Source organism: Maniola hyperantus, chromosome 2 (genome assembly GCF_902806685.2).
Source record: "Maniola hyperantus chromosome 2, iAphHyp1.2, whole genome shotgun sequence".
NCBI classification, from domain to species: domain Eukaryota; kingdom Metazoa; phylum Arthropoda; class Insecta; order Lepidoptera; family Nymphalidae; genus Maniola; species Maniola hyperantus.
This window is the reverse complement of record NC_048537.1, coordinates 2,698,462-2,716,893: the sequence shown is the minus strand read 5'-3', so window position 1 is coordinate 2,716,893 and position 18,432 is coordinate 2,698,462. Positions and strand designations below refer to the sequence as shown.

The 18,432-nt window shown below is 39.5% G+C and overlaps 1 protein-coding gene across 3 annotated transcripts; it reads right to left on the bottom strand.

The window, feature by feature from the left end:
• Window positions 1-2,838: 2,838 nt before the first annotated feature.
• Window positions 2,839-18,239, bottom strand: LOC117991432 (mitochondrial intermediate peptidase). Of its 3 annotated transcripts, none has more exons than XM_069505350.1 (13): window positions 18,061-18,239; window positions 16,942-17,080; window positions 16,040-16,299; window positions 15,296-15,547; window positions 12,136-12,324; window positions 9,982-10,120; window positions 9,192-9,369; window positions 8,865-9,028; window positions 8,214-8,435; window positions 7,635-7,748; window positions 5,692-5,814; window positions 5,268-5,450; window positions 2,839-4,605 (listed from the first exon to the last, which is right to left on the bottom strand). In XM_069505350.1, the coding sequence occupies exons 2-13, from the start codon at window positions 17,065-17,067 to the stop codon at window positions 4,483-4,485; spliced, it is 2,073 nt and encodes a 690-aa protein (XP_069361451.1). In that variant the 5' UTR covers window positions 17,068-17,080; window positions 18,061-18,239; the 3' UTR covers window positions 2,839-4,482. The 3 variants fall into 3 exon arrangements, with proteins under 3 accessions (XP_069361451.1, XP_069361457.1, XP_069361455.1); XM_069505356.1 differs by having other exon boundaries at window positions 18,207-18,228; XM_069505354.1 differs by having other exon boundaries at window positions 18,118-18,210.
• Window positions 18,240-18,432: the final 193 nt, after the last annotated feature.

Below are 18,432 nucleotides of genomic sequence, written 5' to 3'. Positions count from 1 at the left end.
ATAGGCTACTTTTTATCCCGGATTTTTTATCCCATTTGAAAAATGTAAATCCACGCGGACGAAGTCGCTGGCATCAGCTAGTGCAAAATAATTGCTTAATAAATTGCCCATGTAAGGGCACCATAATATGAGTTTGTACATCTCGACAACGAAGACATAGAAAAAGCATAACATCAGAGACAAATGATCAGTCGAATAAGGTTATGTATGTATTTTTTTATCTTAAAAAATGTATTTCTCATGATGTATAAATAAAAAATATTGTTTTATATTATTAATAAGTACATAGTATTTGTATTTATATGTATTTTAATGAACTTAATTCTAAATACGCGCGACACTACTACACTACTTATAGGTACAGTTATACTATTCAAATGAGCATGTCGGTGACGCGACCTTGAAGTTTTTACCCATCCCAAAATTAAACCAGACGCATACATCTTAACGGCGATTACGCACTGCACTTCCGTCATCCGAGTTCTATCTGTTATCCGTGAGAATACTAGCGATTATCTAGGACATATGTCATAAGCTACCATACAAAACAAAAAGGAACGTATTTTCACGGACTCGGATCGAGTGAGTGCGTAACCGCCGTAAAGGTGATCTCATACTCAGTTGTATCCGAGTCGAGACGTCTGCTGACTGTTCATACATTCGTCTCAGCTCTCGTCCATGGCCGTAGCCAGGAGTTGATACAAAATTGTGTCTATCTATCTTTTCTCCCATCCTTTTAACCGAACTTTGTCAAGCTTGAATTCCAGAAAATCAAAGAGGTGCCATGAAATTTTAAAAACCAAAATCCACGCGTACTTTTCATGCATCACTTCACTGTACACAAAATAAAAGCACGAGCGAAGCGAGCTGACAGCGAGTGACAGCTATATGTCGTGCTTGGACCACTCCATGACATATTTACACCAACTACTTGTAAAGATAACTTCGCTATTAGTTAATTGAGGCCCTAATTATAAAAAAATACACAGTACTTACTTATAATTCTGTTGTGTATACAGTGTGTAATTTTTTATAAGAATGAGCCATTGTGGCTAATTCCTTGTACAAAATCTCTATAATAAACTAAATGAACCGATCTAACAGCCGCACTCAGAGTCGCATAATCGTTACTTAAGATTTATTTATTTGAGAAATAAGCTGTCTCGTTTTAACTAAACTTAATTAAAGATTAAGCGACTCTGAGTACGGCTGTAAGTCTAGTAATATCCTTTTCTGCAGGAAGCATTAAATATAGACCTGTCATTTTAGTTTAGAGATTTGTGTACAACAGAATTAGCCACCTTGACTAAAGTTTCTGAATTTTTATTATCAGGGTTTTAGAAAATACCAATCCGCTAGTGACTACTCTATTGTTTGCTTTTCAGTAATATTATATACAAACATAATGGTAAAGAGAATCAGTAGACAGTCCTATGTATATTAAACCAGATGTAATTACTAATTATAAGACTTGAATTGACCTAAATATAGAATTGAATTAAACAATGTACTTTTGCTTTTTCTCTCTCCTATGCATTGTGTCCTATGAAAATAACCTGTGGGTTTTTTCAAGAATTAAAGGAAATTGAAGGTAGATTGTAAAAATACACTTTGTACAGTACGCGGCGGAAATTAATGTACATTGGCCTTTAGAATGTCATTTCGGCTTTGTAGAGCGTTGTCTCTGTCACTCATACTTATATGAGACGATTTGTCGGTCTCAACGACAGAGACAAATCCGTTATCTCCTTCTAAAGATCGATGTAAATCATTTTTTGCCGAGTACTGTTAGTGAATTTGAGGGTATACAGTTAAGACACATAAATCACTTTACACACTGTCCATCTTGCTATACGACCCGCCAAGGTCATCTTTCATCGTGTATACCAAGGTCATCGTGTATGACCCTGACGGATGTATAGCAAGATGGAACGTATATAAGGCGCTTAACCACAGTGTAAAATGTATTGTATCATTTTAAAGATGCCCCTCGCGATTCTTAAATGTTACTCGAGATAAGATACAAGACACTAGCGGCACAACGTGTGATATTAGACGATGACCCTCCTGAGGAAACCTCATCGCTAATAAATAGACACTGAAAATAGGCTTTTATATGGAGTATTTACTCTTACACGTGCTGAGGATCTGTGAACGAATTAAGCCAGTCAAAATCTCACGCGATATCGCAACCTTAAAAAACTGCGATTTCAGAGATTCGCAAAAACATAGTGTATGTAAAGCGATTTCAAAATTGCAGTTGGGATGCAGTTGACACAACTGCCGACCAACTGCGCAATCCACATGCAGTTTGTAGTAGGGGCACTCTGTGTGAGCTGCACGCGGACTGCGCACAGGGCCGGCAGTTGTGCCAACTGCATCTCAATCGCGGTTCTGCAGTCCAAATGCAGTCTATGTAGACACTTGTGTCGTGATTCGTGTCTGTTCTGTACGTCAGGAAGTTCATTCTGGCAATTAGAGCTTGACAAGAGCAATTTCTCGCTCGTTGAGTCCGACAAAGCGTCATATGGGTATGAGTAACAGAAACAACGCTCTACAAAGATGAAATGTCATTCTGAAGGCCGATGTTCATCACTTTCGGCCGCGTACAGACTGACAGATCACGGACCGACTTCCCTTGTACTGTGTAAATAAATGCTCCTTTAAGCATTTTCTGGTTCCATGTGACCATATTATCGTCCCTTGCTTCTGTCACAGTAGGTTCTTTGATGTAAAGAATTCTGTTTGTACATTGTTTTCGATTAGTAACTTAGTTTAAATTCAAATGTTATTTTGCTGTTTGATCCTAGTTGTGTTCACTTCGGGAGGGATCACCAATAAAATAATAAACTATTTATAATTTTCCACAATTGTTTTATTTCGTCACATAATAAATAACCGCAATTTTCTATTACAATACTATTTAGATCACAAATTACTTACTGGCCCTACATCGCCCTTTGTTTTTTAAGTGTATCCTGTATTCTTACTCTCTGTTTATTCTAGTAACAATAAAGTTGTTTTAAATTAAAAATTAAACTGGTGTCGAATCGGCGAAGGCGAGCGAATCGATATGCGACGGATTTTTATTTAATTTATTGACTAGCGTTTGGCTGCAATCAGACCGCTGCCATGTGAGGATTGAATTGAAAAAAGTCGATATTTGGTATTTCTTTAGCGATAATGATCATCAATTACAAAACTTGTAAACTGTTTTATTTTTTACACAGATATGCATTTGAAAAAATTAAAATCTAATGGCAGATCCACTGTATTTACACTAAATAATAAAACTAATAAATAGGTAATTGAGAATCTTTAACTTGAAGGGAAGACATAGATTCCAACAGTGCGCAGTTGCAGTACATTTTCCTTACCATGTTGATGGGTTGTTTATTCAAAACCTTCGAACAATAATGAACTACTGGGAATTTAATGTTAATGCCATCTAGTAGCGACACTTTGCAGTTATCGAAACTAATACAAAGTGTCGCTACTAGATGGCACTAACAGTCCCATCAGTACTGAGTGAACGATATCACAAACTTCGTCACTGGCAGTAAGCGAAACCGTGGCCTAGCGGTCAAGGCGTCGTGTGCGAAACCCAGAAGACGCAGGTTCGAATCCTGCCAGTTCCGCAATTTTTGACATGTATTTAAAATAATTTTAGAAATTTCCTTGAAGTGTAGGTAAAAACACTATCATAAAAATTATAAAAATAGTACGTTATCAATAATTTTCTCCCTAGCGAAATAATCGCTAGTGAGAAACGCTCGCGGATGGCCGACAGCTTATCTAGTAAATTAATGATCGAAGTCCAAAACCTTAAGTAGAATCCTACTCGATTTTGTACAGAGGAACAAGGCACTAAGACTATAAACATTATTAATTAATGTAATAAATTGCCTGAATAGTAGACTAACGTCTCTTCAATAGATAGAACACCTTTATGAATTCCCCTTTCATTTTGCCTAGACCAGAGTGAACTAGAGTGAGGGAACTCTCGGTTTGATCCTGACGTGACGTGAAATCAAAGAAAAATACAGTACCCGGCAGGACATATTGCACTTTAGAAAGAGATTTCAGCTTTGTAGAGCGACACCTATGTAAAAACGACAGAGACAACGCTCTACAAAACCATTGTCTCTTTCTAAAGGTTAATGCCCGATATTTCTTACTGGGTACTGTAGTCGTTTTATAGCCTACCTGGCGTCAAATGTAGGTAACAGTTGACGCCTGCCGCAGTGACGTCGAAGCCTCGACGTTTTGTTACAAGTTCCATAACTGTCGTGGACTGTGACTAGAGTCCATCTATATTATTTCTCACTTGTCTGCGGTTTTGAACACGGTGTCGAGGTGGTCCTTATGATAGTCCAGCTCCTCTAGCGTCAAATGTAGATAACAATTGACGCCTGCCAGTGACGTCAAAGCCCGACGTAGCCTAACGGTTGTGAACTGTGCCTAGCCTATTGTGGTTTCAGTTCACTTGGCCGCGGTTTTGAACACGGTGTCGAGGTGGTCCTTGTGATAGTCCAGCTCCTCGGTCAGCGCCATCGCGAGAGTGTGCGGCGTGATCTCCGTCTCCAGGTAATCGCGGAGCAGGATCTGTAAACAAAGCAGAAACTGCGAGGTGATTACGTAAAATGTTGCAGTAGCGACAGCAGTAACAATGCGATAGTTCATTTTGCTATCTTTCTTCTTCTTCTTATTTTGCTTTGTGGCCATTGCTGTCTCTCTCTAGCCGGACGTTTCACAGCAATGATTGCGAGATTTACACCTGTCGCAAGCCTATCGCGAGATACGTAATCACCCCGCCGCGCGCCGGTTTGTATTTTTTTGTATGGGGCCTGGCCTGACCTACATGTCCGCCATTTTCTTCTCTTTTTTTGAAAATAGCGGCCACGCTATCTGGATTAATCAATAGCTGGCATCAAGTGACAGAATCTTTTAAAGTTTCCGAGATATAAGTCATCAAAATTTTACTGGTGGCTATACTGTTCTACTGATGACGTTACCAGTACAACTTCGATATCTCGGGGGGGGGGGGGGGCTTGCACATGAAGGATTTCGTACCATCGTACAAGATATAACACTTTTTAATTTTCATGGCAGCCATTTTATTTGTTGTTATAGCGGCAATAGAAAAATTTCACATATATCTGGGAAAATTTCAAATCTCTACTTATTACAACGGAGGGTTAGTTATAGGGTCGTTGGCACCCTTCGGATACCGGAACCGTAAAAACGTAAAATAATTGATTGCGTACCTGTGGCGGTATGGATCCTCCGTGCCTCAGCAGGCCGTGTCGGAGCCCGGTGCCCGCGTGTCTGCTCAAGGGGTCGGCCGCGAAGTGTTTGCGCCACACGGCCCACGCCAGCGCTCGCGATATGAGGTACGAGTAATACTTCGCGCCGTAGCCGATCAGGTGGCTGAAGCGGTGCTGCCACGCCTACAAGCACGAACAGTTTATACGTGAGGTTATCCGGATCGAAGGACCAAAAGAGCGGCCATACACGTACAGCTTGAAACAGTAATGACTGACCACTTCGAACTGAGTGAATACTTTTATTTCGGCTGACGTCAAAATGACGTCATTTCGATGTTAACGAGACATGGTTTCAGCGCAATAGCAATTTGCAGGACTTATAACATTGGTCCGACTCAGTTGGAGCTAACTACTAGTCTCTTACCGTGTTATCGACGTAGGGCAGGCCGTAGTACTGCTTCTGCACCTGTCGCAGCACGAGGCTGGTGTCGCCGCACTGCGCCGCCTTGGGCCCGTGGTACTGCTGGTCCAGCGCTGAATAGAACACCTGCCGTGCCAAAGGGTTCACTTTCATTGATATCGACACATAATGTTCTATACGCAACTCACGGAAAGAAGCTAGTATAGCGCTCTCTTTTTTTTAATTTCATTATAGGCAAACGCTTGACCACAATCTCACATGATGGAAAGTGAGTATGCGGCCTAAGATGGGACGCGTTTACCTAGAAGATGCCTATCCACTCTTGTTTTAAAGATACCCGGGTTGTAATTGGTAGGAAACACATATCGTGGAAGAGTATTCCAAACCTTAGCTGTAGATGGGATGTCAACGACATAAGGATGGAAACTCGCCCGACGTCTTGCGGTTCGGTGGTAAAATTGTGAAGGGGGGACTAGATCGAAAAGTTTCTGAGCACACACTCCGAAATATATCCTATAAAACACCGATAAGCCGGCGACCTTGCGGCGGTGATCAAACTTTGAAGTTTCACCAGTAACGGAGAGTCTTCGCCTATGAGTCTCTGTAACATAATCCCATACAAATGGTAGAGGCAAAAATCTCAGTGGGCGTTGACCATTTTAGAGTCACAAATCAATCAAACGAAACATGTTTCGAATTAAATTTCGAATGTTTTTGAAAACATTTTCGAATTGAATTTCGAATGTTTTTGAAAACATGTTTGTGATTGGTTGGCGACTTTAAATGGTTAACGCCCACTGTGATTTGTATGTGGTTACGTAACAGAAAGAGCGTAAGCGTAAGTAGAGAGCGGAGTAACTATACCAACTTCTTTCCATGGATAGCGTATAACTATAGTAAAAAATTTAATTAAACAACTTTTTTTGACGTTTTTAGTTCTACCAGATTTTTATGAAAAATAAATAGTGCGGGAGGCAAAAAGAATCACCAACTGGGTTGGTACAGCAGCTACGGGTAACTTTAGTAGAAAGTTATCTAACATTGTTAGTCGATGATTCAATGGAATTGATGGTATAGAAATTATTAAAAAAAACTCAATCACCTGCTGTAAATTGTTTAATAAATATTTACGTAAATCATATCCTAAAAACCTTTTTTGTTTGTGTAAAATAGAGTAGCAGGAACTGGTTCATTGGCTCATTCACATGACACAACTGAACCACATACATCAATATCATCTTAAATATGGTATAATTATTTTACGATATGACATTAGCTTATGACAAAATGTGTTGTTTAATTAATAATTCGGCTATATATGTATAACTCCGAAAAGATAGAGGTGCGTGCCCGAGCCCCCGACCTACCATAATCCATATAGGCATCAATATTATCATCAGCGTCATCTAACTAATCTATCCTTATCAAATCACATAGGCATGATAGTGATACCATAAAAGTATCACGTCCAAAAATTATATCCTACAATTGGCGACGAGGACGTAAATTATTAAGTAGTTATGCTTTATAGTACTCTATGTATTGCATATGCAGTTCTTATCAACGACGCAATTTTAAGTAGTACAGCGACATCTATGTTTGGTTCAGTGCCAACAAAATAAATATTAAGTTGGTATGCTAGTTCAGCGCCATCTATATGTGATTGAGTAAATTAAGTTTTGGTGAACACATTTAATTTATTTTTTTGTAATGTAACCACAAATTCCCGGTTTTCGGATTTTTCCCTTTACTTGTGCTATAAGACCCTACCTGCCAAATTTTTATGATTATAGGTCAACGGGAAATACCGTATATATTTTCTAGACAGACACGACAGACAACAAAGTGATCGTATAAGGGTTTCTTTTTCCTTTAGAGGTACGGAACCCTAAAAATTGCAATATTAAAATATTAATAAAAAACGCATTTAAAAGCGTCAAACTTACCTGCAACTGCATTTCACTAGCACCGAAGAGATGTTTGGAGGCGCAGAGTCTCTGCAGCATGTCTTCGGGCATCGGAGCGCCCGTCTGGAAGTGACGCGCGAACCGGCGCACTACCTACAACACATACCACAAAGCGTTACAACCTTCGATCAATAATTCACTAGATAACGTGCAGTCCTCTCCAAAAACTGAGCCGCAAAAAATGTACGCTTCAAATTTGTACCTAAAGTTATTTTTTTAAAGTATTTTTTTTTCTAAAAATGTTACATTAAAGTACAATAACAATGATTTTTATTTACTCATATTTACTTAGTGTACTTTTTATACGCGCGAACCGACGAAATGCCTACAATACATACCTACCTACCACAAAGCATTAGAACCTTTCATCAATAACTCACTAGATAACATGCAGTCTCGTACAAAAACGTGTTGGTGGTAAAATTGTACCGTAAAAACGTGTGGGGAAAACTGATGCCGGAAGGGTGTTCCATGTCCAAGCGGTTCGAATTAGAAACGAGGAGGCAAATCGCTCCGTCAGTGTCCGGGGCAGATATAGGCGACGCCATGCGGACTCACGTCAGGACAAGCGGCGAAGTGCTCCATGAGCACGGAAGGCAGCTCGGCGAGGTCGGTGGCGCACCTGGTGCCGGCCACGTGCTGGTGGGCGGCGCGCGCCAGCATGGAGTGCAGCGCGTGGCCCACCTCGTGGAACAAGTTGTCTACCGCGCCGGGGCCAAGTAACGCTGGTCCGGACCTGTGCCCACCGCTGAGAGATAGCATCACCACTACGATCGGATTCTGTCAATGAAAAAAAGTTCCGTCGGGGAACAAGAGCACGGCAAGTTTCTAACGTAAGTAATTGTGACCGGATTGGACTAGGCCGGGTCAATGCGGTGCGATCACCGAATCGGCGGGGTGATTACGTATCTCGTGACAGGCTTGCGACAGGCGTAAATCTTGCGATCATTGCTGTCAAACGTCCGGCTAGAGAGAGACAGCAATAGCCACAAAGCAAAATAAGAAGAAGAGAGACAGTAAATGAACTGTCGCATTGCTGTCGCTACTGCAACGTTTTGCGTTATCACCCCGCCGGTTTGGGATCACCCTTCCAGGATCTTAAGATCCTAACATCCATCGGCCCTCAATCCCAAACAAGATCACCAACCAAGAAGCACTTCTATAAGTTTATTTAAATAAAAAATCTTTCTATTTGTAAGGGCACTTTACCTGATAGGAGCCATCAGGCAACAGTTTCCCGCCCTGTATGGTGAAGTGGCAGTCCTGGTGCGGCTTGCCGGGTCTCTCGTACAGGTCGCAGTAGATGTGGCCCAGCAGACCTTCATTCTCTGCCACCACCGCTAGTTTATACACGTCTGGTGACCAGGATTCACCTAAAAGCAAGTTGTCTTTGTCAACTTTGAAATAGCGGTTTTGGGTCCACTCCAATTGTTTTGGTCATTTCTGTCTGCATGCCTAGTCCGGCTAAAACCGCGTCATTTAATTACAACAGTCCAAGACCCTATTTATTTGAATTTTTCAAATTCTCGTCAATACCTGGCAACATCGGTTCAGACTGTAAAGTAATGCCGTACAGTTCTTGGCACAGCATGTTGAGGCCCTCCATGCAGGCGCCAAGCGAGAAGTACGGGTTGAAGTCAGAGGACGCTACGTTGAGAAGTTGCGTCTTTGCTTTATGTGTGAAGTACGGGGTGTCCCAGCACATAAGAGATTTCTGGGAAAGACACATCAAGGAAATAAGATTAGTATCACGGAGCTAAATTTTGTCAAGCCTTCATTATCAACCCATCGCCGGCTCACTACTGAGCACAGACTCCTCTCAGAATGAGATGAGTTAAAGCCATAGTCTGCAGGTTGGCCGACTTTACACACCTTTGAGAAATTTACGGAGAACTCTCAGGCGTGTAGATTTCCTCGCGATGTTTCCCTTCACCGTTAAAGCAAGGGATATTTAATTGATTTCGTGGAGTAATAAACAGCTACGCACGAAGCACGACCCATACCATGCATATACTAATTCAGTTAATAAATTTTGATGAATTCAAGTACAAAGATGAGGGATGATGTGGTATGGGCATGTAAGGCGGGGGGAAGAAAATCATATCACGAGAAGGATGTCAAATATGCATGTGGGAGACAAAAAAGAGGAGAGGAAGATTAAAGAAAAGTTGATCCTCTTTCACACAATTCGTCTAACTTTTCGTGCTTGTAAATGAGGTAAATAATGCGTTGACAGATGACAGAAATGATGGAAAAAGAAGACACGTTGCATCGACCCCATGTAGCGTGGGATAAGCAAGAAGAAGAAGAAGGGTATGTAGAGTACCTGGTAAGGTGTTTCCTTGCGTTTCATGCCGGCCATCGCCTCGAAGTCGATGTTGGCGCGATCGTGCAGGTTGTCCGACAGGATGTCCAGAAACTGACGTACGTTGGAAGATGTCTCCATCGTGCTCGCCTTAATTGCTCTGTGGGACGAATCAGTACCCTTATTATAAATGCGAATGTGTGTTTGTTTGTTGGCTACTTTTTATCCCGGAAAGGCAAAGAGTTCCTACAGGATTTTTGAAAAACCTAATTCCACGCGGACGAAGTCGTGGGCATCAGCTAGTAGTTTTATATTCATAGAGCTATACTGATTTAATTTTGATAGAAATTTCTGATGATTGAGGTGACAGTGGCTAATTATAAAGCGTGATTTTTATAATTTCATTTATATGGTTTGTAGAGCACTGTTAGATCAATAAAATACTGTCAAATCAAATAAAAAAAAAATAAAAAAAAATGACAGTTACTATGTCCCCATATACATTTTCCTGTGGAAATGACTTCTGTGTGTCCATAAACAAAGTCTATAATATATCTAACCTGTCCGCGTAGCACTGGAATCCACATAAAATAAATAAAATAAAAATAAAATAAAAATCTTTTTATTCGAATAAACTTTTACAAGTACTTACTAATAGTCGGATGCATCTACCACTGGTTCGGAATGCCTTTCCTACCGAGAAGAACCAGCAAGAAACTCGGCGGTTGCTCTTTTCAAAAAGCGAGGCATAAATCCGCTGGTTGATGCCTCGCTTGTAGAGTGGCACACAGTAGCTGTTCCTGCTTGTCAGGCGCGAGGTACAAGCGGTAAGCGGTCTCACGCGCGGCCGCCTCGCGTATCCGCGTATATGCCACTTACCATTACATGCAACTTTCAGAACTGGCTTCCACTTAATACAGTATCACAAACACTGTACAAGTATGGGCGGTAATCTAGAAGCAACTCCCTTAAAGTAAGATATTTAATTCGAGTAAGTGACACATTCGACAGTTTCAGTTCAATCTGGCACATCGTTAGCGTGATTGAACTTCGCGCAACGCCATCTAGCATGAAACTTACCATGTTCCTATATACAATATAGCTGTGGCAATTAATAGGCTAGTTGACACTTTTTTTAAGTAGGTCTTAAATGGTTAATATTTGTCCTATTAGATCAAAAAAATTAACACTATATTTTTTTGCGCCCTAAAAACCGTAAAACTTTAATTTAAAAATATATTTTTCTTAGACAGGTGAAAACACTGTCGGCCATGTTTGGCCGATAGATTATCTGTGCTCTGACGTCATGCATTTGTAAACAACAGCATAACCTCCCAAAGTTTAATAAACATGACTTCTATACTAGTTTACATGAAAAATATAGTAATTATCGTTATTGTATCATCCGAAAATGTAAAAACGCATCGATAAAGACCACATAAAAGTTGTGGATTAGAGTGCCCAGTGAAATAAATATACGTAACACGCGAAGACTTGCTTAAAGGATCCGATATCACTAACGACTGCAACCCAAATTTATTTTTGCAAAGATCACTTTGTTGTAAGTCTTACCTACTTAATAACTTATTCAATTTATAAAGAGAAAACGATAATTTTTTACGTTTACTATGAGTTTTTAGAAATATATAAAAACTAGCTTATGCTCGTGACTTCGCCCGCGTGGACTTCATAAATTTCAAACCCCCATTTAACTCACTCAGGGTGGAATTTCAAAAAATCCTTTCCTAGTGGATACCTTCTCTTTACCTACAAAGAACACACCCACCAAATTTCATGTAACTAGGACCAGCTGTTTAGATGTTTAGGCTGTGCTTTGATATAATAAGTAGATAATTTAAAGTCCTGACAAACTTTTACAGACTTTAAATTTTATATATATGGATACTACGTTAGTCCCCGCGTGTCATAGGGATGACATTTCTTTGTTTACATATTTACATCATGGCTGACAGCGTTTTCTGCGTTTCAAATAAAAATAAAAATTGTATTTTTTTAAATTGGATTTATATATCCATCCTGCGTTTTTAATAATTGTTATTGATATATTTCGTCGTCTTAAGCAAAATACTATAATAAATAATCATTTATTGGACGAAATTAGATATGAGTCAAGTAGCCTATTCTATGTGAAATAAAGCACATAATATCTCTTACCTGTCCGCATAGCACTGGAAGCCACATAAATCCGCTAGTTGATGCCTCGCTTGTAGAGTGGCACACAGTAGCTGTTCCTGCTTGTTGTCAGGCGCGAGGTACAAGCGGTAAGCGGTCTCGCGCGCGGCCGCCTCGCCGCACTCCGCGTATACTCCGCTTACCATTACGTGGTCGCCTTCTGAACTGAAACTGGAATAAACACAAAACTATACCAAATAATCATAGAACATAATATTCAAATTTTTAAATATTACGCAAAATAAAATTAACTTAAAAATAAACCAAAAATAGGTACAAATTACTGGCCTTATCGCTTTAAAGCGATCTCTACTAGGCAACCAGGTTGAGGAGGATTTAATGACCAGTGAGAAAGAGTTTACAATGTACGTAAGTACTCATTCTTTATCTTTTGAATATTATTTATATGATTTTAGATCAATTTTCAAGCTTTTTGCTTATGTTCGGAGTATTTAATGTAAGCATGACTAACACTAACACAAAAGTGGAATAAAGTTAGTGAAGCCAAGTGCCCTGCACGTATTGTTGAGGGATTTCTCGGCGTCCAATAAAATAGTGAACTGTATTACACGTTATAAGTATTTTATTAGTAAAGAGAACAATTAATAAATTAACTAAGACACAGATAGACACAGATTTCAATACTGCCTTTCCTTTCAAAGATCTTAGAACGTATCGTACACCATCAATTCTCTAATTTTCTTAACAATAATTCATTATTAAGTCCTCTTCAATCAGGCTTTCGACCCTCTCACAGTACATGTACGGCGCTCATAAAAATCACCGATGACATCCGATACGCTATGGATCAATCACAAGTTACGTTAATAACACTCTTAGATTTCAGCAATGCCTTCAACTGTGTGGATCATGACATATTACTAGCAATACTACGCTCTTTCAATATCTCTCAGGTTGTAGGCGAATGGTTTCTCTCATATCTTCGGGGTCGTAAGCAGTGTATTCGTACTGAGGAGGCTACATCTGAATGGGCTGACACTAGTATGGGTGTTCCCCAAGGCGGAGTGCTCTCTCCTTTACTTTTTTCAGTATTCATCAACACATCAGTCTCCATCTTAAATTTCAGCTCCTATCACCTGTATGCAGATGACTTACAGCTGTACATTTCATTCAATGCTGAAAATGCGCTAGACTCCATTCTGAAACTCAATAGAGATCTAGAGGCGATCCGTATCTGGACCGAAAACCATGGTCTCCTCGTGAATCCCTCTAAAACACAGGTTATGTTAATTGGTAGACCTAGGCAAGTTTCAAAACTGGACTTAAATTCACTTCCTCCTGTCATCTTTAACAACTTAAATCTACCATACACCACTCAGGTCAAAAACTTAGGGCTTTATATCTCGCAAGGTCTCTCCTGGTCTTTTCACGTTGGGGAAATTAGTCGGAAGGTTTTTGCTTCTATGCACGCACTTAAACGGATGCAGAATATGTTGCCCCCAAAGGCAAAACTTGTGCTTGTTAACTCTCTGTTGCTCCCCCTTATAGATTATGCGGACATTTGCTACACTGACCTTACAGAAGAGCTACTGAACAAACTCGATCGTCTACTCAATCTATGCATTCGGTATATATTTGGTTTGCGTAAGTTCGATCACATCTCAAAATTCCGTTCCGAACTAGGGTGGCTCAATATTCGGTATCGCCGGAATGCGCACGTTCTTGCCTGTCTCTATGGCATTCTCAATGACCCATGCTCTCCTATATACCTGAAAGAACGTTTTAAACCCTTTGGCTCCTTAGGTCGCGTTCAGCGTTCCTCAAATATAGATATTCTTGCTTACCCGAAACACAACTCGGCGCTATATTCAGATTCCTTTACTGTTACAGCAATCAGGCTATGGAACGCCCTTCCTCAGCAGGTACGACAAGCTCCGTCTCTTAACGTTTTCAAGACTCGTGTATATAAACACTATCTAAACTGTCAGAACCCTTCTATGTAATTACACATTATTAAATATATTATCCTACAATTAAAACATCAATATTACTCATAATATTATTGTTGTATATTTATTATTCATCTATCACTATATTATATATTAATATATGTATATATATTATGTATTATATATGTACCTGTGTATATCTTTATCTATATATTATTATTAAGGCATTTCTGTGCCTATTAATATACATATTACTTATATTATAATTATTATCTTACAACTTACGTACACCTTAAACCCAGTTTTCACTAGCCCTTAAATCCTCTTCAACCTAGTTGCCTGGTAGAGATCGCTTCACAGCGATAAGGCCGCTGATTGTATGTTCTTCTTTTACATATTTCTTTTTGTGTCTTTTTATTTTTATTTCTTGGTGTACAATAAAGAATATTAAACTAAACTAAACAGAATCGTCTGACGTGTTCACTTTTCGTTGTCGTGAATATGAAAGTGTATGTGTGGTCCGCTAGTCGTACGCGGTCGCGTAATTCGCGAGCCGTTGCCGACGCGTGACCTTCTCAACGCGGCCGGATAACCGCTGCTATCCTGAACTATCCTGAACAAAAGTGAAACAACTCCTCAGAACACTCCACATAGAGGCAGCAGAACACGCAAAAAGAGCTTATGCGTCCTGCAGTGCTCTAGGCTTGCCAAGAGCTGGTTAGTTTAGAATTGGGTATTTTCCTACTTTTGAATTTGATATTTATTATTACTTTATACTTTATTATAAACAAGGATAAAAATAATGACGAACGCTGAAAAAAATATTAAAATCCAACAAAGATTTACAAAGTTACAGGCATTTTAATTTTGGAGTGGGAGGGTCTTCTGTCCCTTTCTCGCAAAACGAAAATTTATATGAAACCGCACGAAGCTACTATGGCATTAGTAAGGTGTGACGTCAAAATGCTGTATCGCTATCTCTGTCTAATCAGAAATATTTAAATGCTTATAACTTTTTTGTTATCTGATCGATTTAATTAGTTTTTTCAGTTTACGTCATTATTTTTATCCTAGTTTATAATAAAGTAATAAAAAAATTGGAGTCCAATACTCAATTGTCCAAAGTTGAATTGTCCGCTTTTGAATCTGATCAAATGGAAGGAGCTGGATCTATTGATCAGCTGTATACCACTTTTCTCTGAAGGAACATAAGCTAGCTAGTTGTCACTTACAATTGCCTCACATTCTGTGGAATGGCCGACCGCTGCACCCTCCTGGGTTTGGCAGCACCTGCCATGAACTGCTGTCCAGTCTGCAGGATGAGGTCGTTGAGCGCCACCACCCTCTGCCGCGGTCCATCGGGCAGTTGTATGCCACTTTGCTCAAAGTCGAACAGAAAAAGCTCTGCTAAGTGTCTATCACCGCAAGTGCCACGTTTCACCGAGTCCCTCAGAGCTTCGTATAGACCTTTGTGTGTGTTTAACCTAGAAAAAAAATTGCAGTCAGTGGAGACTACCGATAGAAGCGAAAACTTAAAACTATGAAATAACTGTTTGTTTTTTGGATTTTCAGAATATTTTTAGTATCAAAAACTATAGATATATAATTTTATGATGGTATTTTTACCTACACTTATAGGTATATATTTATCATCATCATGATCAACCCATTGCCGGGATTGCCGGCCTACTACTGAGCATGGGTCTCCTCTCAGAATGACGAAGTCAGGCTTCAGGCCATAGTCTGCCTTGTTGGACCAGTGTGGATTGGTAAATATTTATAGGTAGGTGTATGATATTATATTATCGAACGCGCATATCATATGCGCGTGTTGCGCATACTTATAGCTACAGATATACTATTTTTTATAAAACATAATTTCGGCATACCTACACTAGCCAGCTCTAGACCTAACTAGCGATACCAGCATAACCTATGCGTCATCATCAATTTTAGAGATACTGAAATTCACTTACTTTTCAACAACCCCGCTAACACTAATACAGGCTTCTTCGGCCGCACTCGCAAAGTGCGGTTGCGGATGGGCGATCCGCACAAACTCCGCCAGATCCGCAACTTTGCACAGGGTGTCCGACAGCTCGTCAAATATGTCCACCATAGGCCGCGTGGGGTTGGACGTGGCTTCATCTATTAGTCTGTCCGTGGCAGCTATTGCCTGCTCTTTGAGTGTGTTGAAGCCTTCAAAGCTTGTGAGCTCTGGTTTGTTGAAAAGGCCCTGTTGGATGTTGTAAGAAATTTTCAAGAATTTTCATTTTTAGGGTTTCATACCTCAAAAGGAAAAAAGGGACGCCCGGGAAATCGCAAAAAAATCCAGAGCTCGTGAACGCCGTATTTCCAGGGAACTAAACCGTAATTCAAGGATAAAGTGTAACCCATTCCCGTCCCTGGGATGCAAGCTTGTATTCGTCAAATCAGTTAAACATAATGACTTTGAAAAGCTAGCCAATATACAGACACATACTTTCGCATTTCTAATATTAGCATGGATTAAACTATTATATCTTTTTAAATTCAATTTCAGCTCTAATTACTGATTTTTTTAATCAGCTTCCAAAAACAAAAGTTTTCTATTTGTTGCCTATTTTTTTGTATATATTAATTAACTAGGTGTATTGATTAACTAGGTGTTGCCTGCGACTTAGTACTCTTTTATTTGGACTTTTTTAAAATCCCATGGGAACTCTTTGATTTTCCAGGCTATAAAGTATTCTATGTCCATGCCCAGGATACAACCTATGCCTGTACCAAATTACGCTAAAATCGCTTAAATGGAAGCTACTAGACAGACATACAGATACACATTTTTGCATTCATAGTATTACTAGTAGGGAAGTATGGATTCTTCTCTAGCACTTACTGTCCTCTCTCTCAAAGAGTCAAATATGGGTCTAGAAGTAGGTCTAGTGTTGAAGGCGGTGGCGAGAGGCGACCAGGTGCTGACGCGCCGCCTGCCCGTCACCCACAGTGGCTTTAGCAGCTTCATGCTTCACATGCACCTACAATCATTATAATCTAACTTTTTGGAGTTATGTGCGTTTTAAGTAATTAAATATCACTTGCTTTAACGGTGAAGGAAAACATCGTGAGGAAACCTGCATGCCTGAGAGTTCTCCATAATTTTCTCAAAGGTCTGTGAAGTGTACCAATCCACATATGGCCAGCATAGTAGACTATGTCCAAACCCTTCTCACTCTGAGAGGAGACCCGTGCTCTGTAGTGAGCCGGCGATGGGATGATGGTGGTGTATAGCTGAGAGTCGAGACAAAGTCATATAGTTCTTTCCACTTGGGAACTTGCCTCTGAACTACTCCATCTTCCAAGCAATCTGTTCATAGTCTGCAGACACAACAGATGATATCAATCAAGTGAACAGGAGCCAAAGTGGATGTCCATTAGTAGATGACAATGACTTTTTGGTGGAGATTAAAATTGTGAGGAAATCTGTAGGTAACCTCCGACCATTTAGACATTGTTCTCATTAATTCTAATCACTAACATCTGATAAAATTGTTAATCTTACCAACTAGGAAGCTATTCTGAACCTTAGCTACTAGTTCACCTTTAATAGCGGAGGTCAGATTGCAATCGCTCCTTTTAAGTCATAAATACTTATTTTATAACTAAGTAATGGGGCCGATTCTCTTGTACACAATCTCTAAACTAAACTAAATTAACAGGTCTAAATCTAGTGCTATCCTTTTCCACAAGCAACATTATAAAAGGGATAGCAATAGATTTAGACGTGCCATTTTAGTTTAGTTAAGAGATTGTGTACAACGGAATTAGCCACAACATATAACAATGGCTTCAAAATAATTAGCTCTCTGATAAAGGGATTTTAAAAGAGTCATTGATTGAAAGAGTTTAACTGCAGAACATTTATGAGAATATAAATAGAAACTTACAAATTATTATCATAAAGTATTACTTTAATAATAAAGAAAGAAGTGAAAGGAAGAGGCAATTTTTCACTAACCTTTTCAAACAGAAAAATATGACTTGAGGAATCTAAGAGTAGATGTGAAATACTCACTAATAAAAACAGAACATTTTAGGCAATTCTCCTAATAATTATTTATTACTATAATCAAACATTCTAAATTAAAAGTTGACGATTCTAACCTCCAAATCCACTTATTTTGTACCATAGACTATAGAGTTATTTACACTTGACATTTGACAATGACATTTTGTGATGACATTGACAAAATCATTGCTACAATTACATTGCTACAATGCTACAATGACAGCCACAATCTTTTATCCACAATGTCAAGATCGCAATCGCCTCTCATTGGATCACGCTCGCACACTATTAGCTATAATGCGTTGTTGCAACAAGAATACC